Raw genomic sequence first — 27,621 nt, forward strand, 5'->3', positions numbered from 1 at the left:
TATGTAGGGCTGATTCAGAGTACAATACAATATATTTATATCTTGCTAGTGCTTTGAACTCTCCCATGAACAGGCCAACTTTATTATTTTATTTGGGCTACTGTTTACGATCTTACCCATCTGAGAGTACACCAATAACTGTCACGATCGAAACAACCCTATTATCTACTGCCAGTTAATGTCAAATGATTTTATTCTGCTAAGAATGAGTCATAGGAGCCAGGGAGTTTTAACAGTCACCATTAACTCATGACTGGAACAACCCTGTTACTTTATTTCAGTTAACGATAGACGATTTTATTCAGCTGAGAGTGTGTCATTAGAGCCTGTGTTTACTCAACCAGAGTGGCACAAATCACAACATACATTACTGTAGGAGATGGCGACCATCATCAACTCACTTGATGTAGTGCTGCCTACTGCTTCCTTAGCCTTTATCATTCTTTTTCTGTGCCTGCCCTCCTCTCTTCCTATTTCTCCTATCTTTCCTGTCACTTTTTATTGCTTTTCTTTCCTTTACAGGTGGCTTTACATTGAGTGACAAGCCAAATGGTTTTCTGTAAGCCAAGAAACCATTTGCAATGCTGGGTGGTAACCATATAACCAAACCATATGTGCTCCCTATGTGTCAACAAGTGGGTTGGTGGAGGGTTAGTGCCCCTCCCTGTAAAACAAATAACTCAAAGTCAAGTGGACACCCCTTACGGGATTATGGCATCTGTCAACAGATAGACATTACTGTATATACAGGATGTCCTGGGAAAGATGTGCAAAAGTTCATGAAATTATTTTTTAAAATTCATTTATGAGTAGCTACTCTAATAAATGCTATATCAACTTGGGGCACATTCTTACAATTACAAAGTACAATTACTAATGACTTTTGGGTGAAAATGATCTCCCTCATAATTCACCCACAAAGTCAATAGAAACTGTAACTTCAAAGTGGTTGAGAACTAGACCGATGCCGATGTATACATCTGTACTCAAAATTAGCCCAAAAATTACCAGGAAAATACCACTTCCTACGAGCCACTTTGTATAATGCATCGGCAGTAATGAAGGCGTTAATGATGGATACAGGCATACAAGCGTAAAACCCACCCAGTTCTAAAAGTCTGTCCTGAGCTTTAAAAAATGATAATAATTTGGCAATAGTAAAAATAAAAGCTAATACAAATGAAGTCTGCAGGCTGAAAGGGTTCATACAAAGGAGAGAGAGAGAGAGAGAGAGACTGGGGGTGAAGTGAGGGAAGGAAGGAAGGAAATCAAGGACAAGGGATAAAGATTATGGCACACATGTTTAGACTTATCACCACCATCTCATCATCTCACTTGAGATAATATGGTCACACACAGCTGGTTATTTTAGTCAGCTACAGGCAGATCTCTCATTCTGAAGTCCCCTGAGCTGATTATCTCATCTGGCAGCAGTAAACATAAATAGGCTATAAAGGAAACAAAAGTTTCTTCTACTACATCACCTACTTTACTTTTCACTTAGCACTGCTGGTAAATTTTACCAAGCTGAGGGGCCTAGTCCTGTACTCTTGTCGGTTAAGGAAGCTACTAACACCTCTTCATTCGTTAAGTATTTTTGGATACAGCTGGTCAATGTAATGTTGTACATTACTGATGACAAGTATGGTGATATTTGAATGACTTCAGTAATACCTGTAGAGAAGACAGTAAAGTGTAATAAACAAAATACAGTATATCACTTAGGATGAGATGCAAGGGAGCTTTCTTAACTGACGAGAATACTGACCCTTGGTGTGTTTCTATGGCCAACAGTGGTACTCTCTGATGCGATGTGTCGGGGAGGAAGGTGATGGACATGCTCTAAATGCGTAGATGTACCGTAGTGGAACAGGAGGTGAACTGTTGTCCATGTCTGTACTGATGAAGTTAATGGAGATTGCTTTTAATCCCTTCACTACTAGAGGTCTCTCTCAATCTGAATAAAATCATCTTGACAAAAAAAAAAGGGGGGGGGGCATCCTGATAGTGAATGGGTAAAGCTTATGCTGAGTGTTAATGTGTCTGATGTCACATCGCCAGGAACTGTTCAATTGGAAGCTTTACTCCAACGCAGTGAAACTGTCTTTAGTGTAAAGATTACTCATGTGTTACAGGGTCCAGGTCAGGCTGAAGCTGCTGTATCTTCACATTAACCCTCTCATGGTTAGGACAAGTCTATTAATGTATACTGGTACTATTCCAGCTAATGCCAGATAATTTTATTCTGCTGACTAAATCATACTGGTACCATTATCCCTCTCATGATTAGGATAACTATGGTATTTCATTGTAGCTCATGCCAGATGGTTTTATTCTGGTGAGAGAGTGGTGGGAGACAGAGTGTATTGACACAATTTCAGTATGTGAGTAATTTTTCCACAGCATATTAGCACTTTGACCACAATGCCATTAGTGGGTGTTTACAAATACTTGTGGATAAATTGCAGTAAATCAGAATCCTTTAAGAATCATGTTCTGCCTTACCTCTGACAAGGAGATGCGAAGAAATCATATTTGCTCTGGCGCTTTTTTAAACCATCAGAGAAAACATACCTGTAAAGAATAGAAAGGCAGTGTTAATATCTGTAGAGAAGAACTCACATAAATATTACAAAGGGATGAATTTACGTGGATGTTGTAGTATCTCATTATATGTGCTCTTATTTTTGTATCCTGTAGAGGTTTCTGTGATGGAATAAGCTATAAAGACTTGCCCAGAGGCCATTCAAGGGTGCTGCCAGGATCTCGGTAAATTTGGGTATTTTTTTCAATAAAAATGGAATTCATTATTATTGCTTTAAAGTACTGTATACTTAGTACTGTACTTCCTTTGTTCAGGTAAAAAAGACAATAAAGTGTAGCCATAGTAAAGTATACTATTATTATTATTATTTCACTGGAAAGAACATAACATATAATAAAAGTATGCATTACCAAGTAGGGTCCACAATTTTTGGATGGGGAGGTTCATAAATAAAGTCTACATGTGCAACTGAGACAGGAAAGGTTCAGCAATTGTTCAGAAATCCAGAACTTACATGTTATTCTCATTCTGATGATATCTGGAGCATAATTAAATCAAGCACAAGAAAGACAACATTCATAGTAACTTTATAATACTGTATACAGGTACAGCTCATGTACTGTATTGGGTATGTGATATAAGATTGTACGGGAATACTGGTAAACATGCTTCCTGTTTCCTTCCTCTTGCAGGTATGCCACTGTTCCCATACCATAATATTTCCACTACATTTTTCAGACTGCAGTTCACAAACCTCCCTCACCCACTTTTGTGCAGTTTGGTCACTTTTTTAGTACCTCCCAAAACAAAAAATGGTTTAAATGTGTATAAAACAGGTGGGGTGCCCCTTCAGCAGACAAATATTTGTGGTCTGATCATTATAAATTACATTCATAATACAAGTACCGGTATAGTACAGTACTGTATCTGTGATGCCTGAGAGATGACTGACAAGGGCATCACATATTAAATGTATATTTATTTCATGTGTTTATTTAATTATTTTTCGGCATATGTTCAGCTCACTTTTGCACCAAAACTTCCAACGAACTCTGTTACTTGACTTGAAATCAACACACATTGCACTATGTACTGTACATACTGCAAAGGAAGATATGTACCAAAGTATGTTAGATGCTACAGTACAAAGGAGGGTACATATTGCACTATGCTATATAGTACATCCCCGTAGTACGCGAGTATATGGGCGGCAGAGGACGTCGCGTACTAGAAATTCGCGTACAGTACTGTGAATACATAAACTTATGGGAAAAATTACATATGGGTGGCACCCCCCTTCATGGGTATCCCTTGAGATGCCTTTCAGACCTAAGTATTGTACTATACAGGGAAACTATCTCAGACATATTACCTAAGGGTGCGTTCACAGAGAAAGTGGGTTTACCCACACGGGTTACCAGCGCCGACCTGCGCCAAGAATTAAACCATACAAACAAGTGGGGGTGTTCATAGAAGAAGCGGGGTCGAGCGTGTCGAAGCAGGCAGCCTGCTTCAACCCGGTTTCCAGAATCCTCGGACCATTCTCGCCTGCTCAACCCGCGCGGGTAGAGGTGTACAGACTGGAGAGCAAGATGGATGTTGAGCCCCTAAATGCTGAAGTTTTTGAGCGATCATCATTATGGGACAAAAGGAGTAAGCTCCATGCAAACAGAAATGTAACGGATAAACTGTGCCCTGAAATAAGCAGAGAATTAGATTGTAAAGGTAAGCAAAATAGCATTTTATTGTGTGAATCTGGTCCTGATTATGTAGGTTGATAGTTGAAGCTTTATCACAAAAATATTTTGTTGGGCATTAGTGCAGTGGATTACAAAAGTATGTGAAAGAAACAGTCAACGTCGCACGGGTCGGAGATGGTTACCTGCTTCCTTTGTGAACACCTACTCGCGCAGGTAACCAGCGCAGGTTGGCGCCAGAAACCAGCGCGCAGGCAACCTGCTTTCTCTGTGTATGCAGCCTTAGATAGAGTAAACCAAGATTATGACTTTACTAGGTAAATCAACAAGGATATGGCTTAACTAAACCAACAAGAATCTGGCTGCTCACCTTTACCCAAGAGGACATCAGGCGTGATGAAGGTAAGAAGAGGATCTGAGGCAGGATGAGGCACCTAGCGTGCATCTCCTGCATCACCTACCACACCACCCTCCTCACCACTTTTGTCACCAGCACTTTTGACACTTTCACTAGCTAATGCCCTCACTTCATTCATAAACCCTTCAAAGTCTATTTCTGACACCTCAGACATCGAATCAATCTCTTGATCCTCCTCAGGATATGGCTCTTCTGATGTTGAAGGGAGTGATTCCTCACTTTGTTCAAGCCGAAGGTAACGGGTGATGAGTGTTTGCTTCTGTTTGTTTGCTTCCTGGTTGTACTTGTCGGTGTAGTAGCAGAAGGTTTTGTCCAGTGAAGACCACCTCCTCCACTCGCAACTGAGAGTCCTTGAATTCTTCCTTGAATTCATCAAGGGCACACAGTACCCAGCTGATTTCCATCATGGACAAATCTTCACTCTCCATCACTGGTGTTGCTGCCTGTTTTGCTGCGATCTCCTGTTCTGCATTGGCCTCGTCCACTCACTGCACGATTTCCTGGGGATCCTGCTCTGCCGCTGCTGAATGTAAACCCCTGATCTCCTCCAGCGAGACGACCTGACACCCGGGCTCAGCTTGTGCACTTGTGAGTGTGGCTGTCTCAGCAGCGGCCAGGGACTGAAAGCTGCTTCTCAGTGCGATTTCACACAGGTGTGGTACAAGGAGGCGCCAAGCATGGTTAACTGTTGCAGTGGTTATATCTGCCGAAGAGGACAACAAGAGAGTGATGGCATCCTTGAGGTTGAATGACTGCCAAAAAGCCAATATAGTCTTCTCAGGAGTTGAAGTTGGTTGTGCGGGTGCTGTGCGTGGTGAGGATGAAACGGGTGGCAAGTCCAAACCATCCTCAGCATCCATGACATCACTCCCAACTGTGTTCAGGTCAGGAATTGCCTGCAATTCCTCACAGCTGTTGGTCTTGCTGCAGAGGTGATCACAGAGGGATTGGTGGTATACCTGCTTCACTGTTGCAATCAACTCCTGGTCTAGCCGTTGGATGAGAGAGGTCGTTTTGGGGGGCAGAAAAACAATCTTGCACTCCTTGCTGAGGTCTGCTAGCCAGTTCAGATGACTTGGGGCATTGTCGAGGATGAGAAGCACCTTGAAGGGGATGCCAAGTTCCCGGGATTTTGCCTTGGCATCAGGGATGAAATGCTGCAACAGCCACTCGGAAATGATGCTACTCGTCATCCAACCATTGGAGTTGCTGTACCAGTATACCCCACTGTCATCCATGCAGCACAGATTCTTGTAACATCTGGGATGTGCTGCAGTATGCACCACAACAGGATGCATCTTGTGTGAGCCTGATAAGTTCACAGCGAACATGACTGATATCCTGCTCTTGTCGATTTTTCTGCCCTGGGCCTGACGCTGGTACTCTTTGGCACAGCCTTGTAGTACAGGGCTGTTTCATCAATGTTACAAATTTGGTCCCTGCTGTAGCTGCCCTCGTCGATCATCCCTTTAGGATGGCTGGATAATCCCTGGTCGCCATATCATCCGCTGATGCACGCTCCCCAGTGAGGCGAATGTGATGTAGCTCCTTCCTCTTCCGAAAGTGGCAAAGCCATCCCACGGAGGCTTTAAATGGTTTCTTTACAGCAAGCTTCAGAGCTGCAGCTTTGCAGAAAATCATGGCCTGGTCCCTGATGTAGCGCCCGTTCAGTGGAATTCCTTCCTGCTCCTTCCTCAGGATAAATGTAGCCAGGTACCGTTCCATAAGAATTATAGCCTGGTTGGTCAGCCTGCTTCTCCCGTCCAATGCCGCCATCTCATATGTCTTCACAGTCTTCTTTATGGCCTCCCTGTTAGCCCATATAGTTCGCATGGACGATTCTGCCAAGCCTAGTTCTTTGCCAGTGGCCGTGTTACCCTCTCCACTCTCTTTCTTCCTAATGACTTGCATCTGCATGGCATGGGTGATGCACTTCTTCTTCCTGGAGGAGGGGGCAGACATCCTGGCTCACAAAAAAAATAGCCTCAGAGTACACAGGGACGTACCTGGAACAGCGAGTGTACCCTCTGTGCACATGTGTTTCCTCTGCTGGGACTCTCACCTCACCACCCTCCAAGCGGTGCATATGGGCATCACGTGACGAGTGAGCAGCATCAACGTCACAAGGTGGGTGGAGCGTAAGTAACCGTTATCGCTTCTTGGGAGGGCAATGTTGAATACTCGGGGTAACCCCCGATTTGGGCCACTCTTCGTTGCCCATCTCGCTTACAAGGAGTTCAATTCGCGTACTAGTAAAAAAAAAAAAAAAAAAAAAAAAAAAAAAAAAAAAGGTCCTCGCGTGCAAGGGGGATCGCGTACTCGGAACTTGCATACTATGGGGATGTACTGTACTAGATACAGCAGAGGAGGATACGTAGAGGCACACATTACCTCTTTTTGTACTGTCGGTCCCTCAGTAGTTGGTTATCATGCTCATATCTTTGAATAATGTACTGTATGGTACTAGGACTCAGCTGACATAAACTGGTCAGGATGATGATGATGATAAATTTTAACATTTAAGGAACTACTGCACTGTAACATTTATGTAATAATCCTGGCAGTGGTAACACGCTCTTTTAAAGTTCCATCATAACCAAGTTGATCTTACCTCAGTTTACAGCCTCACTTGTATAGAAGTAGTTGTGATATCTGAAACACATATCTGATCCATCATTAATGAGGACTACTTATACAGTCATTTCTCTTTATATCACATCAGATATGTTACAAAATATCACAACTTTTTCCCATACATTGTGTAATGTATGTTGAGGTAAGTGGCAAATCTGCCTCTTAGGCAACAGTGGAACTTCAAATGAGCAACATTCTCGAATCTACAGTAGACTTATAAGAGACATGGCAACATATAATGAGGGCTTTCTGTACTTTAATATTAATGGTGTGTTTTGTTGGCAGTTGCTGCAGCCCTGGTGGTATCAGTGCTGGGGATCCTGACACCCTCACATACTGTTATCAGCTGTGATGACCCCACCATCAGGAGGACCTACCACACTGACACCATATCACCATTAGTCCTCCTCTGCATCTCACTCTTGCTCCCCTTCTTTGTGGTGAGTACTCACAGTAGAGTACAGTAGTTCTCTTTTGTGTTCTTCTTCCTCCTGATCACTTAGACACTCTTTGATTATTGTATGTCACAACATTACATCCAATGATGCATCCTGAAATTCTGTTGTTCCTTTTAAAGTTTTCTCTGTGAATCCCACTGTACATACTTTGTGCTTGAGCCTCTGTGTAGGATCCCTCCCCATGTGTCCCCCGGAGTATTACTCTTCTTGAAGACCTTGTAGATCCAACATTAGGTACAGTACTGTAATTACATTACCTTAATACATACATCTATATTTCATGCCAAGAGGTTATTTTCTTGGTTCCTCAAGCTTTTCCTTGTAAGTTCTCTTTGAGCCGAAAAATTTGTTATTTTCTTTCCAAGCCTCTCATTAGATGTAGTCACGCCTCATATATAGTCATGTTCAGGAAATCTTGGTTACCTCCTTAACCCTTTCTTTATTCTTGCATCTTTCATATAACCTAGAAAAGGCCTCTTGTACTGAAGAAGATAATGAAGGGTAAATCTAACCCCTCCAGTCTGAGAGTCCCATTCAAGCTTAATAAAATTGCTCGGAAGTACAGTACTGTAGTAAGAATAAACAGCAAAAGTGCCTGCTAAATTGAAGGAGGTTAACTCCCAATTAGTCTGTGTCAGGTCTTTCTGTATATTCCATTTATTTTCCTCTAATGGAACAGGGCTCGCACAACTTTAATAAGGTACATAGTTGTGGCTGCACGAAATCTGAGGTTTTAGTTATGAGGTAGGAATAAATCTCCTTGGTTACAAGTCATATTTATCCTTCCAACCTGACTACACTAGCCTGTCAGCTGAACAGAAAGAGGATTGGGGATCTTCATCAGGTTAGAAAACATGCTATAGTAACCCTGTAGGATAAAGTTCATTTAAATCAACACAAGTTTACTTCATCCACAGATAACAGGACTAGAGTGGGCCATTCCCCCTGTGGGCATGGAACTCAACAAGTCCAACTTACGCCGTGCACTGACTCAGGGGTGGAGCTACACCAGCGACCTCTTTGTTGGGGGATTGTTTATGTACTTCCTCAATGACTTGGCCAAGCTTATGGTAGCTGAACCTAGGCCAAACTTCTGGAATACATGTAACCCCAATATCACAGCAGAGCAGTGTCAGGAGAAGTAAGTTTGCTTTTAATGCTTCATCCAATACTGCTCCATCAGGAGCACAGGGGCCAGGGGCTAAGCTACTCAGTCCAGAGACTGAGGGTGAGGATGAGTGGTCACTTGTATCAGGTAGTCATTATGTGAGCAATAAACCCTTACCATACTCATATTTAATCCCTTATGGCCAACATCTGGTTGGAGCATTTAGCTCACTCAACCATCTGGTGTAAAAAGTAACCCCCCAGCAGATGGGAGTCTTTGGATGTGAAATGAGTAGGAATTAGCATACAACCCATTTCACCTGATGACACCATTTGTACAGCAAAACCTTGATTTAACATACTCTTATAGACTGGATTTTACAGACACTACGAAGCCACTGGACTTCCATCAGTTATAACGAACAATATCCGTCAAAAGGGGCACAATACATGTGTTTACTGTACAGTAAAGGAGATAATGTAAATTACTTCTAGGTCTTTCACTCCCAGATGTCTCCTCTTTGCTGAATTAAACCATATTGTGGCAGCAGACGTAAAATACTATATAGTATAAAAGATGTCATCATTCTGAAGGGATTAAGTGAGAATAATACTGAAATGAATGTTTAATAGAATTATAATCAGTTTCCTGTACACCAGGAAACCATTTACTACGCTGGGTGTTAACCATATACACTGTAACCAGATTTTGGCGGCTGGTGGTTTAGTGGGTAATTATGGCACTCCAATCGGATTCAGTCAGTGAAGGTTTATATCCAAGGGATGGTTGGGGTTTATTGCTCATGTAATGCCACTCAGGGATAAGTGAGGCTGGTCTCTCTCATCTTAAATGTCAGGACCAACTTGCCTAGCCCCGGGCTCTTACGCTCCTTATGGGGGAATGTAGGATTGGGTGACAGATGAAAGGATGGATCAGCGGGCAACAAATACGTATAGATCATATGCTGTTGATCCAGTGCTTCAAGCACCAGTCCAATCAACAGTCACATGCCTACAATGGTTCAAGTCTTTCAATCCCACCTGTGTGTTTGGCCAGCCACCTATTCTAGAATACAGTAGCGTAGCCTCAGATCCCTAAACCTTGTAAGTGATAATATGGGACTAATTTGCTTTTTAATATACAGTCCTGTCATCATCCACTCACTTGGTGTAATGCTACCTACTTCTTCCTTCACTTTTATCATTCCTTTCTATGTCTGCCCTCCTCTCATCCTGTTTCTCCCATTCTTCCTGTTACTTTTGTTTTTATACTCCTCTTTGCATTTCAGGTGGCCTTACACTAAGTGACAAGTCTAATATTGGTATTTCCTGTAACCCAGGAAATTGTTTACAACATAGGGTGGTAAGCATATAACTAAATAACAAGGTGATGTGGAGCTTACTATGGTGTCTCTTTTAACTGAGTGGAAGCATGCCAATGCAGCATCCATCTGGGTACCAAACCTCCACACTCTACCCCACACCTCACTGTAGCAAAGTGCTGTCTCCTACAAGGGAACGTAATTCACTGCACGCGTGCAGTTGATGGGTCTGCTCAGCCAGATAAACTGGGGTTACTCAACAGTAGCAACAGCAGCATTATGTTGCATACGTATTTCATCTCTTTTCCAAAAGCATACTGTACTGGCAAATCTGATGCCTACATAAAAAGGTCTTAATTTGTACTATATACAGTATATATTGCAGGTATTCTTAAGGTTCAGAGTGGGATGTTGTTGTTTATTATATACTGTACAGTAATTCATTTAGTCAACACTAATCACCCCACATTGGTGAGTATCCGAAATTTTAATGTGTTCTAAGCATTGTCTCTCTTGAAAACCACATGGTGGATACCCCTTCCACAAGTACTGTACGAGTACTACACTGTCTCTGTTATCAAGCACTGAATTTGTCATATCCTAATGTGAAACTTTTGTGACCTACTTTGGTGTTTAGTTGCATTCCATCATTAATCACATACAAGTCACCAATCCACAAATTTGACTGGTGCTTCCATTTACTTACAATTTTGATGTTTGAGTGATTGTTGAATGGAAGGGTGGCATCTATTTTTACTTAGCACTGGTAATGTAACTGGCTTATTTTTGTGTTGTTCTATTTTCCTGGTTATGGATCATTCATAAGTGCATGGGAATTGAGTAGCTGTTCCTTTTATTAAGTATTTTGATGTGTAATATACAGTTATACAGTATTTAAATGGAGATGTGGGATTATCACTTGGCACTCCGACGATAGTTCACTTTTGTGTTCTTCTTCCTTCCTGTATCTGGATCATGCCTACACCATTTATAAAAAGAGAAATACAGGTTCAATAAGAGTGGCGGTGGTGGTGGTGTAATGTGTTTCCACCTGGCTCTGACACCAATTTCAACCTTATTCTTCTGCCCCTCACCAGGTACATTACTGTGACGTGGAAAGATTGCACAAATCCCATGAAACTGTCTTATCCCAGGATTGTTGACAGCATGAAGTCATTCCCCTCTGGCCACGCATCCATCTCTGTCTTCAGTTCAATCTTCATGATCGTGAGTCTTTTCATTAATTTTGTGGGTTTGTGGGAGTGAGGTTTCTGGGAGTAGATGAAGTAGGCTGAGAACCATGTGAAAGAACAAAGTCTTGTACAAGTGTACAATATTAGTACAATATTATAAGAAGGATGATATAGTGTAATGAGGGATAGAGGTTACTCTATTGGGGTGTGGTGGTGTCGCACTAGTCCCTCATTTCTTTGCCAGGAATCATTCCAGGTGCAGGTTCCTGGAACCATGCACAGTCCTTATCATACTACACTGTGCCTTGTGCTTCCAGTGGTTGCCAGAAGTGCTGCTGCTTCTCTATTTATTTCAGCCCAGTTCCCTGGACTTGCAACCATCTACTCAGAGTCACACATGGGGCTTTCTCTACAATCTCTGCTATTGTAGAAGCTACCTAGCATGATCCAGCTGGCTTACAGCAGTTATTCTTTGCTGTTATATTCTAATGTGTGATTCCCCTCTAAATTTGTCATATTACAAAGCAAAAAGTTTCCCCATCAGAGACATGTGACAGCTGATTGGTGAATATATATATATATATATATCCTTCTTTCCTTCCATCTTCTTCTATCTTTCTTTCCTTCATTCTTTCCTTGTCCTTTTGCCTATGGGTGACTTTACACTCCCTCTTCTGTCTTTCATTCCTTCATTCTTTCCTCTTTCTTCTGCCTATGGGTGACTCTACACTGAGTGACAAGCCAAATGGTTTCCTGTACACCAGGAAACTATTTACTGCGCTGGGTGGTAACCATATAACCAAATTTTGGCGCCTGGTGGTTTAGTGGGTAATTATTGTGCTCCAATCGGATTGAGCCGGTGAAGGTTCATATCCAAGGGGTGGTTGGGGTTTATTGCTCATGTAATGCCACTCAGGGATGAGTGAGGTTGGTCACTCATCTTAAATGTCAGGACCAACTGCCTAGCCCCGGGCTCCTATGCTCCTCATGGGGCAGTGTAGGATTGGATGATGGATGGATATATATACATATATATATATATATATATATATATATATATACTGTATACACACACAGTTCTGTATTTTACTTTGCTTAGTGGAGCACTGAGGAGTTTAAATGGCACCTCAGAAATATCAGTTTGAGAAAGTACTCCAGGACAGGATGACCGTATCAAGTTTTCAGATATTGAAAAACAACATAAACCATATGCTTATGCTTCTCTGTTGAGATTGCCTGACATTTTGCTTCCTCATGGGCACTCGTTTGAATCACCCAGTTCCCTGAACTTGCAGCCACCTACCAACAGACGAATGGACATCACAGTTTTCAGTGTTGTATTTCATCAGACTGCTTGAAACATACACTTGATTAAGCATTCATGATTAATATTAATATTATTAAACACAGTACTTCAGAATGGGAATACAGTACCAAGGCTTCAGCTGCTGAAAAATAACATAAACCATATGCTTACTGTATGCTGTACGATATTACTTCCTGGCGACCATTGACCCACCAGTTGAGTGATGACACTCAGTCAAACTTTGTAGAGAAAAAGAAGCTTATTGCTTTCTAATGTAAACAGCATACTGTACAGTCATACTCCACTATAAGATCCATTGCAATACCATACCTTGCCTTGATGTAAAAAAATTAACACCCTTCCACGCCTATCGATGGCCAGTCCCCTCTTATCCATTGTTTTTTTTTTAACTGATTTTGATGATATTTTAGACTTAAATTTTGTGTTTGGGTTGATTTATAAACTGTTTTTAAACTTAGATTACTGTGTTTTTGCCACAGATGGGGTGAACACCTGTCATTTTGGGGTACAGTCTACTAAGTTTGATTTTTTCCAGACTTACTTTTGATGATTTTAATATTTTATGTTTGGGTTTAGGTGAGTTATAAACTGCTTTTAGGTTTAATTTAGCTTGTTTTAAAGCTATTTGGGGGTTTAAGTGAGATAGAAACTTGTTTTTGGACTCATTTGGGTGGGTTTTGGACTCAGTTGGGGGGGTGGGGGAGATCCCAGGGCTCCCAAATGCATCCCTATACTTTCTGTGTTATGACGTCCCCATTTAATGATACCCCGGCTGAGCGATGGGTTTTCCTAAACGCATTTCATCATTCTAATGAGGACGGCCTGTACCTGCTTTTCCTGATTTCACAGGCAGGAATCGAAACAATTGTTATCCAAACCTGCTGAGCTTTACCTTGGCAGAATGTGTGCCTGAGACTCGATCATTGGCCGAATTATTCTCGTTTCCCAGGCAAACCTGATTCCAGGCTTTTGTATGACAGTCTCCGAAATGTCCACATAGACCATCCAGGAAGCAAGTGCAGTAAAGTTAGATGTTTCATTGTTAAGTTGCTAATGAATTCAAACCTTTTCCTCACTTAAAAATTACCTGTGATCCAGTATTAATCAATTTTTTTTCTTTTTTTAAGCTCTTCACCCATAAACCCTAAGCATGCCTCACTTAAGTTGTTCCATTTAAAGTAGCATTTTCCTCGCACATAGCCTAGATTCTAAGTGAGGACCAAGTGTAGTTACCTTGACTCTGTGGTTCTGTGGCAGACTTAGACCTCACAGAGCCTGGTTTCTTATCCTCCCTCTGATAGGTGAATTTGTCAAGTTATCATCATGTAGTGAATTGAATGTGTAAACTTTTTTTTTTTTTTTTAAAGGGACACCTCAAACAGGATGTAAAATTGGGGAAAGCACACACACACACACACACACACACACACACACACACACACACACACACACACACACACACACACACACACAGCAACAATACAATTTTAATGGGGGCCTTTATTTGTAAAAGAGGTGAACTGGGAGGAGTGGGACTCGGCAGGCGGTGAATATTTGTGGGGCACTATATTGTTAAATACTGTATAATAATGAACAACGTGATGATGCAATGGATCAAAGAAGAGACAAGATTCCGAGGTGAGGACACACCAGCAAGATTAGAGTTACTGCTAACCAAAGAACCCGATGTAATAGAATCTTTGAAATATCTTTGTCCTATAGGAAAAAGTGATCATGTGGTCATTAAGTTCCAGATGATAATAGGGAACGTGGTGCCAAGAGACGAGTTTTATAGGCAGGGAAGATACAACTTTGGGAAAGCAAACTTTAGAGGATTGAGAAAATTCTTTGAAAATGCAGATTGGAGAAAATTCAGAGAAACAGGAGAGATACAAAAGAAGTGGGAAATCTTTCTAGACCTCTATAATTCAGGTGTGGAAAAATATGTGCCAAGAGTAAGGGGGAAAGAAAACAGGAAAAAGGAGTAGTTTAATAGAAGGTGTATGATAGCAAAAAAAGAGAGGGACTTGGCATGGAACAACTGGAGGAAGAGAGGTAATAACAGAACAAAGGAAGAATATAAAAGAACTAGAAATGAATATACAAGAATACGTAGAGAGGAAGAAAGGAACTTTGAAAAAGGCATAATAGACAAATGTAAGGATGAACCCAAACTGTTTTAAAGATTTGTCAATGGCAAATTAAAACAAAAGGAAGGAATCACCAAACTGAAAGTAGATGAAGAGGTCTATAAAGATGCGGCAATGCAAGCTGAAATAATGAACAAACGTTTCCAGTCAGTTTTCACTAATGAAAGTGAGTTTGTGGAAGGAGAGGGAGTGACTAGAAATGTAGTGATGAAAGATATAAAAGTTGAAGTACAGGAAGTGTATAAATTACTGGAAACTGAAGATGTAAGGAAAGCCCCAGGACCAGGTGGAATCTCTAATTGGGTACTGAAGGAATGCCGAGAACAACTGGCGGATATGATTCACGGTTTAATTGTGCGTTCTCTGAAAGAGGGGAAAGTGCCTCAAGAATGGAAAAGGGCAAATGTGGTACCAATTTATAAGGGAGGAAACAAGGAAGAACCCTTGAATTATAGACCAGTGTCCCTAACCAGCATGGTTGCAAAATTGTGCGAGAGAATCCTGGAAGATAGATGGATGAAATATCTGGAAGAGATGAATATTTTGACTGAAAGTCAGTTTGGATTCAGAAGTGGAAGGTCATGTGTTTCCAACTTGTTGAGCTTTTACTCAAGAGTAATTGATGTGCTACAGGAGAGAGACGGTTGGGTGGAATGTGTGTATTTAGATTTGGAAAAAGCCTTCGACAAGGTGCCCCATAAGAGACTATTGTGGAAACTAGAGCATATAAGAGGACTGAAAGGAAACCTCCTGGATTGGATGAGAGACTTTCTGAGAGACAGACAGATGAGGACAGTACTAAAGGACAGGATGTCTGGATGGAGAGAAGTAACAAATGGAGTCCCCCAGGGCTCTGTGTTGGCTCCAGTAATGTTCCTGATTTACGTTAATGATATGGTAGAGGGAGTGAGCAGTTATGCAAGTCTGTTTGCTGATGATGCGGAGATCCTAAGGAAATTAGAGGCAGAGGAGGACTGTAAAATGCTGCAGGAGGATCTGGATAGGATACATGATTGGAGCCAGAAGTGGGAAATGAAATTCAGTGCAATGTAAAATATTGGAAATGGGTAAAAGTACCAAGAGGCCATCGCTGAATTATTTGATGGGTAATGAACCTATCATGAAAGCGAGAGAAGAGAAAGATTTGGGAGTGCTGGTCCAGGATAGTTTGTCTCCTGAAAAACATATTAACAAGACAGTTAGAGAGACGTATAACTCTTGACTAACATAAGAGTAGCATTTCATTACATGGATGAGATGATGAAAAAATTGATAGTGGCCATGATCCGCCCCAGATTAGAATATGCAGCAGTACTGTGGTCCCCATACAAAAAGAAAGATATAAAAAAGATTGAGAGAATACAAAGAACAGCATCTAAGATGGTCCCCAGTCTGGCAGATCTGTCGTACAGAGAGAGGCTGGAAAAGCTGGATTTGCCTTCCTTAGAGGAAAGGAGAGACAGGGGCGACATGATTGCAGTGTTCAGGACCATGATGGGAGTAGATAAAATTGACAGAGAAGATCTGTTTTTATGGGATAAGAGAGTAACAAGAGGACACGGAATGAAACTGAAGAAGCCAAGCTGCTTGAAGGATATCAAGAAATATAGTTTTCCTTATAGATGTATAGACCTGTGGAATAACCTGGACAAAGAGATCGTCCAGTCTAAAAACTTCTTTCTATCTATCTATCTATTGCCAGACGCCTCAATCCCGTTTGGGGTGGCCACAAACAAATCGCCTCCAAGTCGCCCTGTCCCCCGCCATTTCACTGCCCTGCTCCCAACTCACACACCCCTCTCTCATATACCTCTCCACCCCATCCCTCCATCTCATCCTCGGCCTCCCCCTCCCTCTTCCCCCCTCCACCTCACTCACATACACTCTCTTCGTCAGTCTTTCACCCTCCATCCTCTCCACATGGCCAAACCACCTCAGTGTGTTCCTCATAACGAGTTTAAAGCAAAATTTGACTTATTGAGAAACAGAGACGGGACCCCACGAGCGTAGCTCATTTCCTGTATATCACAACTAGGTAAATACACACACACACACACACACACACACACACACACACACACACACACACACACACACACACACATGAGCATATATGTAAAAAAGTTTATTACTGACTATATTGTGAATAGGAATGTTGATAAGTATAGGGGGAAAAAACCTGCAGTGCCCTGTACTGTATAACGAAAGACAAATTATAAGTGTAGCATGAAGAACATCAGGCATTCCTGTCATCCTCTACAGTGACAGAAACTTAGTCCGTTTTTATAATCTGAATTTTGCCGAACTGTCGAAGAACTATTGCTTTCAGAAACAAAACATCAACCATTGTAAACTGAGTTAGGATAAGGTGGCGCTATCCAAGATGAACTTCTGGATATAGTGATCAGGCAATAAATAGTACAGAGACACAACATTACTGCAGTCACTTAGCAAAAACTTTTGCATCCATCTGTCTGTCGGTCTTTTGTCTTATACCATAACCTGAAGTCTGATCCAGGATGACTGTAACAAAATGTTTTCTCAGAAACTATGATTCTTCACCCCATTCACATTACCAGGTATACCATCCTTTTAAAACTGCATTCAGTTTCCTAACTCTGTCATTGCACCTCACAGTCTTCACTCTATCGCATAATAATGTCATTGCACCTCACAGTCTTCACTCCATCGCTTAATAAGTAAATTGTTACCATAATTTTAATGCATTCCATACAACCAAACTACTGCAGTGTACTATTTTCAATGAGTACTCTACATCTGACTTTGCTTTGGGTGTTGTGTGGCTTGTGACGTTGAAGCTAAGAATTTAGAAGGCTTCAGTGGGTATATTATTGACACCTATTTGATCTGTTGGTTTTACATTGTTTCTGGAATTTGTCCAGCCCGTGATTGGACAATGGATAAAATGAAAATGATAACACAATAACTGCTGTCACACCATACTGACTTTTGTAAACACTCATTCATGTTATTGACAGAGGTCAAGTAGATGATCCCACATAAGGGCTGCTAGCTGGCTCTAGAATTGGCATCCAGTTGCAAAATGCTATGCAGTCCAACAAAGTTCCCTTACACATGAGCCCTTAGTCATTCAGCGAGGAGGGCATAGTGTAAAACTGCATCAGATCAATCATTTATCTCAGAGTATTTCTCAGTACAAACTGAAATGAAGGGTGACATGAATGAATGTGATAGGAAAAATACCCAGAGGTAGACCAAGGAAGGTGTGAGATGAAGTCCTGCATGGAAACTTCCAGGATGGGAGACTGAATATGATAATACAGTAACTCAAGATTGCAGCACATGTGAAGAGACTGGCACGTGCTAGCATAGTTACTGGTTTCTAAATGTAATGTAATGTTCATATTCCTGCATACTACTGTACTTTACACCTGTCACTACTTTCACTGCCCCATAGGAGCAGTTGCTGTCTGGTTGGTTAGGCAGATTAGGGTTAAGAAACAACAACAACAGCTGTAGTCTCCCCACTGAGAAAATAAAGTTATTGCTCAGAAGGAATTGTATTAGCCTATGCTTTGTTATGAAAAAGCTGTGAATTGAAATGCTAAAATGAATCCTTCTCAGTGTGTTTATTTTCATGATTATGACAGCTAAACATGGAGTACATACATAATACATACTCATCACTGCAGATCTCCTCTGTTCTTTTCATTTAGTGTTCTTCTAAGATGATTTAATCTCTATGAAGACTTCTTATTTTATTCCTGCCATCTCCAGACAATAATACTTAGCTCCAAGGAGACTTTTCCAGTGAAGAGGTTAGATGTAAGCCTTCATTAACCCCTTCACTACCAGGGTGCTTTCTTAAGCTGAAGAAATTAATAATAACATCCTAATGCTGATGTAGTTAATGGAATGAAATAACTCACAGAGCCCATTCAATCACAGTGTGGTTCATGTGCTTGAATACCTTTCAGAGACTGTCTTCATCATTACCAGTAGCTTATTCTCTCCCTCTCCCTCTCTTTCTCTTACATTGTACCGTACAGTACTAAAGTGGTAGAGATGGTGGCCATCATCCACTCAACTCTCTCTCTCTCTCCCCCTTGATGTAGTGTTGCCTACTTTTTCCTTCCCCCCCCTCTTTTCACTCTATGTCTGTCCTCTCCTCCTACTTTCCCTTTCCATTCTGTCACTTACTATTACTTTTCTTTCCACTTCAGGTGGCTCTGCACTGAGTGACAAGCCTAATGGTTTCCTGTAACTGAGGAAACCATTTACAACACTGGGTGGTACCCACATACCTAGATAATGGGATGATGTGGAGCCTGCTATGGTGCCCCTATTAACTGGATGGACAGATGAAAATCTGACATTCATTCAGGAACCATGAACACTTGTTGTGGCAAGATGCTGTCAACTGCATGAGATAGCACAGCAGCAGTAGTTGCTTGCCTGCAGTTGATGGGTCTGCTCAGCCAAACAGACTGGGGTTGATCAGCAGCAACAACAACTTTTACTATACGTTCCTAAATTCAGTAAAATCTCACCAACTGCTATTATCAGCACCCATCATAGTAACACCATGCCTCCTTAACTCTTTCAATCTGATGAAGTCTTTCCATTTTATTTTTGTTAACTCCAGATGATTTTACCAGGCCTTGGAAACAATATCAGAACTTGAGAGGTTAAAACTTAAAATTGCATCATCATATTGAAGAGATTAAGGAATTCTTGTACAGTACTGCAGCTCACCATGGTACAACATACTGTACCAGACATGCCCCAATAAGCTGATGTGAAAATCAGGTAGAACTGCGAACCAGAGTGGAATAATATAAGACCAGTTATAGCCAACTCAGTCCTACATCATCTCCTAACATTCTTGTGGTTTCAGTCTCTGGGCATTTATCACGAGAGATCATATTACTGAACCTTTCTTGAAACATTTGCTTCCAAGAGATTTGGTGTGTTAAGCTGACTTCGGGCCTTCTTTACCCACGCATGGCTGTTGACTACGTATATACAGGAATTTTCCTTGCCCCTGGGTCGAGTACAGTACAACTCTTATATGTCTTTTCATCATGTTAACTCCCCTCCTTTTATTGACTTCCTTCGACATCTTTCTGTTCATTCCACTGTTGCAGTGTTATCTCTTTTCTGTTGCTACTTCAGTGATTGCTATTCTTCTGAATTGTTTGCTTGCATCCCTCCTCCTTTATGGCAGACACATAGCACCTACCTGGCAGCAAGGTTTCACACCTTTTCTCTCCAGCTGTCTAATGTAAGCGTTAATCAATATGCCATCTGTCATGCATGCAACAGGTCAGCTCTAGAACTGTCTTCCTCTGTCTGTATATCCATCTGCCTGTTACTTCAGTCTTTTAAGTGCAGTGTGTCCACACACCTTGAAATGAACAGACCTTGAATTTGGCTTTCTTTTATTTTTTTCATTAAGGGAACAATTTTGAAGGCTCCTAGCCTTTGGTTCGTTCTTCCTCGCATTAAAATAAAAGAAATGGGTAGAACTGAAAATAGCATGGAGCAGTACAATATAAGATCCCCTCCTGATCTGTGTGGTGTTTGCAGGTGTACATTCATCAGCGACTATGGCGAAGGTGGTCACTGCTGGCTGGACCATGGCTGCAACTGGTGTGGGCATCATGGGCACTGGTTTGCTGCCAGTCACGTGTGTGGGACAACATGCATCACTGGTGGGATGTACTGGCCGGTGGACTCCTTGGGGCATTTGGAAGCTTTCTTACGGTAAGCCTTGGGTAGAATATTAGTCGATGTACTGTATGTACTTGACGCCCTCTCATGTGACTTCAGAAACTGTATGCCGATGATTTGGTGTTGACTGCAGAGAATGAAAGGGAGGCGAAGGAAAGATTTAGGAAGTGGAGAGATGGTATGGGGCGCAAGGGCTTAAGAGTAAATGCAGATAAAGCAAAAGTGATGGTATCTAGGGCTGGTGGTGGTACTGTCAAAGAAGTGGGAGAGAGGCCATGTGCGATTTGCCACAAAGGCATGGGAAGTACCAGGTAATTCCATCTTGTGCAGTGTTTGTGATAAGTGGGTACATAAGAGATGTAGTGATTATGCTGATTTCATGTGCGGTGTGTCAGAGAGAACATGTGGAGATTGTCAGGCGTGAAAGAATTGATCTTGCTGGTTAGTCTCATGAATGTGTGGAAGAGTTTTGTGATTTGGGAGACATGTTATGTGCTGGAGGTGGGGCTGGAGCTAGCTTTGTGGCTAGAATGAGAAGTGGTTGGAAGAAGTTCAGGGAGCTGTTGTCTCTTCTGACATTGAGACGACTCTCCCTCCATGCTAAGGGATCTTTGTATGTGGCATGTGTTAGGAGTGTAATGCTGTATGGTAGTGAGACCTGGGCAGTAAAGGAAGAGAATATATGTAGGCTCAAACGTACAGAAATGGCAATGATTAGGTGGATGTGCAGTGCATCCCAGAGTGTGAGGCCTGGGGGGGCTAGGTTTGTAATGGAAGAGTTGAGAGGTAGAATGGGACTGGAGTGTATTGGTGTTTTGATGAGGAGAGGTAGATTGAGATGGTTTGGGCATGTGGAGAGGATGGGGGATGATAATTGGGTGCAGGAAGTGAGAAGTATTAACGTCAGGGGTAGGTTTATGAGTGACAGACCGAAAAAGACCTGGGACGAGGTTATTGAGTGTGACCTCAGGGATAAGGGACTGAATAGGGAGGCTGCCAGAGACCGAGCAGCATGGAGAGAAGCCATTGGGTGACCAAGGCCGATGCATGCAAGCATATTGGAGCCTTAAAAAAAATAAAAATAAAAAAAATAAAAAAAAAGATGGGATGTGACTGAGTGGTTAGAACACTTTGAGTGACGGTCTGCTCTTATGTATTGCTTTGATACCAAAGAGGTGACCGGTAGTTTACCAAGCTTATAATATATAATGTGATAATACATAATGCCGTCAAAAGATATTTACAGTAGCCTAGCCTTGGGCCCCTACACCTCAAAAGAAGTAATATATATATATATATATATATATATATATATATATATATATATATATATATATATATATATATAGGGCCATCTCATACAGGACTGGTGTTTTGGTATTAGTGGGGGTATTTTTTACAACATGTTGGCAGGTCTTCTGGTAGGTCAGTGAAGCCTGCTTTTTATGAAATTCAAATTCTTAAACTGTCACAGAGTGCTTTACTGAACAGGCAGTCCTGCTTATGAGACAAAGATGTTTTAAAATATTACAGCACCCTTTCATACAGATTTACTCTAAACTAGGGGAAACAACAAATCAGCTGCAGTGGATCTTTGATAGGGCATTTTTCTGTACTGTAGTTTGCTGTGGACTTAATAACAAAAAAGAACACAAAGACACAAAGAAAACATGTAATTTATGGTGTAATAAGAATCGAGTTGCTTTACAGAATTTTAACATAATCTAACCTCTCTTCCCTCACCAGCTACATTATCTGAGCAACTGGTTTGACCGGACTAAGATTGAGGACCTTGTACCTGGGCAAATTGGCAATTCCCATGAGGGTGCCCCCTACCAGCGTCAGAGCAACCACTCCAGCACCTACTCCCGCACCTCCATCAAGCGCCTCATCTCTAACACCTCTGACACTGATAGTCAGACGGATCCCAGACCTCCCAGAGACACCAGGGAGCTCAGGGACATCAATGGCACTCCTTAATACCTCCACTATCACGACATAAATTTATATGTTATTCTTGCCTCCTCCAGATGATATTGTTACCTGTGGAGAAACCGTTCTAGAGTGCTGGGGTAAGAATGCCTCCATTAATCCCATGGGAACCTGATTCTATCCTTAAATTGAAAAAAGAATCTGAAGTTAGCAAGAACAAAATACAGTACACTGTATAATAATGTCATCAGACTATAGAGGTAAATCACTCCTTTAATGTGATCCACTTGGTTGTTGTTATTCTTAGATGCTTTTAATAAGCATATGAGGAAATTTTCAAACTGGAGATGTTACATATAACCCTTATTGACCTTTTTACCATGACAGATCTCCCTGAAACGGAATAAAATTATCTAGGTAAAGCAAAAGACCTCCAACAAATATGACCTCCGAGTTCAGAAGTTAATGTTATGGCCAGTAATTATAGTCCTAATTGCTACCTGTTACTGTCTTGTTTGTTTTGGCAGCCCACATGTGTCCCATGAAGTGGAGAGGGATGGCAGTGGGATTCAAGGACATTATGATCCTCCTCATTTTTCCCTGGGTTTGGAATATTAACCCTTTCACTCCAGTGGCTTATGTGTACAGTATTTTCAGTTTTCTTCTTGCCACCATCACATTTTTTTTTTTTTTTTAAGCTCAGGAAAGACTTTGAAGTCAAATTGTTGGACATGGCCGTTATAAAGAACTTCACTTTTAAATACTGTCCTAACTGAATAAAATCATCAAGAGGTAATACAAATAAAATTTTAAAATACTGTATGTCAACTGATAGAATGGATTAATGTTGCCCCCAGTTATCCACATGTTTTTGTTTAACTGTTACAATCCAAAGTTCACAGCACTTTCCTGCTGGCTGTGGTGATGTAACAGCAACCTGAAGCATATAACAAAAGATTATGAGAAGACAGGATACTCTCTGAAGTTCAAAGAGGAATGAAAATATTAAAGACACTGCACAATGCTGGCAGGGGGCTGGCAGGAAACTTTTACACGTGATACTAGCTTAATATGATGTTCATACATGTAGATGATTTGTAGAATATGGGATAGTTGAGATTTCAGATAATCAGGGCTGAGTGGTCAGCACTGCTGACTGTAAAGTTGCCGGCCCATAATGCCAGGATTCGACTGGTGTGGGCTGCTGGCATCACTCAGACTCAGGTGTCCAGCCAATAAGTACCTATGGCAACACCTATGGGAGGTAACTGTGGTAACCTGGATGATGTAGTGACCTTGTATCCCAGGGGTGAATAATCTGTCACCAGCTCAAAGGCCATTTTTAAAGAGATGAGCACAGCAGCTAAGTGCCTCATGGTGCTCCTTCCCGCCTACCTTTACCTCACCTTTTTCAGGGCCACTTACCTGGCCAGGACTGGTCAGAAGTATAATGGTGGTGATATTCATGCTGTAATTTTTTAAATTAAAGTAATTACATTAGCTGATGAATGAAAAAAAAAAAGTGTGAATTCACTAACACATCTGTACTGAGGGTAGTTTAGTTTTATGTATTGTATACAGTGGCCTCAATATCTACTAATGGTGCAAGGAATATAAAAAAAAAAGGGGGATGGAAAGAACGACTTCTGCCCTGACTTATGTCATGGAGGAACTGTTTCTTCCAGTGTTTGCACTTAGGGGTTCAAATGGCCAATAAGTGTTTTAAAAATATTGGTATCCATGGTGGTAACCATGGCTAGCAATACACAGAGTGGTAACCACATAACTAAATTTTGGCACCTGGTGGTTTAGTGTACGGCACTCCAATCGTATTGAGCTGGTGAAGGTTTATATCAAAGAGATGGTTGGAGTTTATTGCTCACGTTATGCCACTCAGGGATGAGTGAGGCTGGTCACTCTCATCTTAAATGTCAGGACCAACTTGCCTAGCCCTGGGCTTCTATGCTCCTCATGGGGCAACATAGGATTGGATGATGGATGGATGGATGGTATCCATGGAACAGAAGAAGGAAAGGTGTCTCTACTTTTACATACATTTGTCTGTCCACTACAGTATATGATGATTTTCTCCAGGTCCCTCCAAAAGCATTGTGGTAATGGTGGTAGCTTGCACACCTCCATATCAGCCAGCCCTCACTACCCTGTCATTTTATTCCTAACTTCCTCTCACAATATACAGTATCTTTTCTCTTTTGTCTGTGTCAGTCATTTCTTTCCAAGCCATCCACAGAAAATAACTCAACACTTTATTCTTCCACTATGGGCCATCCATTCATCTTAAACCACCATCAAGCTCTTCGTCTCCACTGTATTCTTCTGATTTGAATTTTACCACCCTAAACCACCATCCTTAATGCATTTTTCTAATCTCTCCATCTTTCCTTCCACCTCTGTTATTCTGACAAAAGTAGGTAAAAAAAGGGCTGATACTCCCAACCAAAACTACATTGTACCAGCACTTTCCATATTAAATAAGCAGCATACACACAGCTGGAACATGTAGCCACCCTCACTAACCATGAGATGTTAGTACAGAACTGTGGATGCTTAATGTGGAACAGTAATTATGAGTTTTATTACCAAATCCTATAGTTTAGATAGCAGTGAATTTATCTCTTGAACCAACAGTTATACACAGGGTACCTCAACTTCAGTGTGTATATACATGAAGGGGCAGTGGTTGCACCTGCCATGCACACCACACTTGCTTTGGGTGCCTCATGGAGTGTTGGTCTGTGGCTTTAGTCAAGGTGAGGGTTATGTCATGTAGGTATCATTGTCAATCTCTCAAAAAAGGAGATTGGAGGTCTATGTTGTGGACTATATTACCCTAACCTTTGTCACCTATACCCACAGTGTACAATTGTGTGTGTGTGTGTGTGTGTGTGTGTGTTCTACCAATAATTGTGTAATGAAACAACTGTTCTAGCAGTATGTGTAAGCAAGGTGTTATTGTACAAAAGATACAAAATATTATGTGTAATGATGCATAGTGCCTTACCTGTGAATAAATTAATTTACCCAACAATTAAGTAGTCAAAACATGATTATTTTTTGATGTACAGATCAGCCACTTCACATTTATTTTCCTTTAGTACTAAAGTTCGCGTATATTAAGTATGGTAATTGTCTGAGAAAGTTATTAGTGTATAGTGCTTATATAAACATTGATTTTCTTTGTTGTCTGGTACAGCAATCCAGTTACTATAAACAACACATATAAATTACAAGTCTTGAGTATATAAACTTTTATATACACTGGCATATGTATATTTGATAGCAATGCTTAAACACCCATGTTATATAATTGTACTTTAAATATATTACAAGTGAAGGAAGTATCTATAAGCATTACTGTAGGTATAAATTTATGTATTACAGTTACCATAAAAAAAAAAAATTACTGTATTTTAACTATATTTTTGTATGAGGCAAGTGTGGGTAGGTTAAAAGTAGCTGTATATGTTAAAAGTATTCTGGTGCCTTGTGATGTGGTTTAAGTGTATGTTTTGGTGAACTAAAACACTGATCTCTACAAATTTACAAGACTGATGGCAACAGCTCTATGGACCATGGTATTCATCATCATCATCATCATCATCATCATCAACAACAACATCATCATCATCATAACCTAAGTTCTCACTGTAGTAACTTATAAGAGCATTATCTATGAACAGTGAGGAAGCCACACATTCTTTCATTTATCATCTCATACTATATGCAAGAGTTACTGGCATCAGCTTTCCCAGTTAGAGAAGCAATACATCCATTCATCCATCACTTGCTAAATTTAATCATCAAATGCAAAAATAATGAGACTATAAATTACTCCATCCTCAGTGTAAATGTGGGAAATCAGGTTTGGAAAGTAACAATGATATGATGCTCACCCATGAGCAAGCATTTGTTGCTATGCTACTCACTTATTTTCTGTTGGGTTTTCTAGTAACTGGTGTAAATGATGCACAATATAAATATTTTCACTTTGAGTGTGTGACGGTACTAGCCAATATATTCCCACAACTTCTTAAACAGCCACAGGAACTCAAGCACAGTTCTTTATGGCAAAAGTGGTGAGTGACTGGAACAAGCTGAATGAATCAAGAGTTCAAACACCCACTGTAAACCACTTCAAAAGGGGGGCAAAGGCATGAGTGAAAAGATCACCCAGACAAATACTAGCAACAGTTTTTCTGTTAGCATGGAAGATTGCAATCAACAAGGATGAAACCTCTGCCAGACTGAACACTGAGGGTGAATATTATCTGTAACCAAAGTGAATTGACAACAGTATGTTGATAAATATCAGTAATCCAGTATTAGCAGGACAACTTTCGTAGAGATCAGTGGTTTAGATGATGGCTGTGTTTTATTCTTACTGTATTATGTACATTTCAAAAATAAAACTTATGCTTAAACTGGCATGATAGATTATGTCTGGTTATCTTGTCATAAACTTGAACTCTTTTCCCGTTTCTGATTATGCATTTAAGACTTTGCATACCCGGTACATTGAACCCCTTCCAAAAAGGTTGAACAAAAGAAGACAAAAATCCAAGAATCATTGAGTTAATATGCCTGAACACATTCCATATAATATATATATATATATATATATATATCATTGTATTGATTATAAAGGCTCCAATATGCCTGCATGTGTTGGCCTTGGTCACCTAATGGTGGTCTGCCACACTGATCCATCTCTAGCAGCCTCCCTGTTTGGACCCTTAGCCCTGAGGTCACACTCTATGACCTTATCCCCTGCCTTTTTTGGTCTGCCTCTTGCAACCCTATCCCCAACATTCACACTTCTTACCTTCCACAGTCAACTTTCATCCTCCATTCTCTCTACATGCCCAAATCATTTCAGCCTACCCTTCCTGATCACAGCACCAATACATTCCAGTCACATCCTTCCACTCAGCTTTCAATCATAATCCTAGCTCTCACAGGCTGCAAATTCAAGGATGTACTACACATCCATCTAATCACTGTCATTTCTGTATGTTTAAGCATACAAATATCCTCTTCCTGTACTGCCAAGGTCTCACTGCAATGCAGCATTACACTTCTACCACATGCCACGTACAAAGATC

The 27,621-nt window shown here is 41.0% G+C and overlaps 1 protein-coding gene across 2 annotated transcripts in view; it reads left to right on the forward strand.

The window, feature by feature from the left end:
* The window catches only part of LOC145402332 (phospholipid phosphatase 2-like), a 76,256-nt gene extending 53,702 nt beyond the window's left edge, over positions 1-22,554 (forward strand). For both annotated transcript variants that reach the window (XM_080274476.1, XM_080274474.1), the window contains exons 2-6: positions 7,580-7,734; positions 8,670-8,893; positions 11,279-11,408; positions 20,423-20,599; positions 22,313-22,554. In XM_080274476.1, the coding sequence (XP_080130602.1) occupies positions 7,580-7,734; positions 8,670-8,893; positions 11,279-11,408; positions 20,423-20,599; positions 22,313-22,546 (920 nt within the window). In that variant the 3' untranslated portion in view covers positions 22,547-22,554. The remainder of the gene's footprint in view (positions 1-7,579; positions 7,735-8,669; positions 8,894-11,278; positions 11,409-20,422; positions 20,600-22,312) is intronic.
* The last annotated feature ends 5,067 nt before the right edge of the window (positions 22,555-27,621 follow it).

This window comes from Coenobita brevimanus, chromosome 57 (genome assembly GCF_032717465.1).
Source record: "Coenobita brevimanus isolate Jiangsu-jjx chromosome 57, ASM3271746v2, whole genome shotgun sequence".
In the NCBI taxonomy this organism is placed as follows: Eukaryota; Metazoa; Arthropoda; class Malacostraca; order Decapoda; family Coenobitidae; genus Coenobita; species Coenobita brevimanus.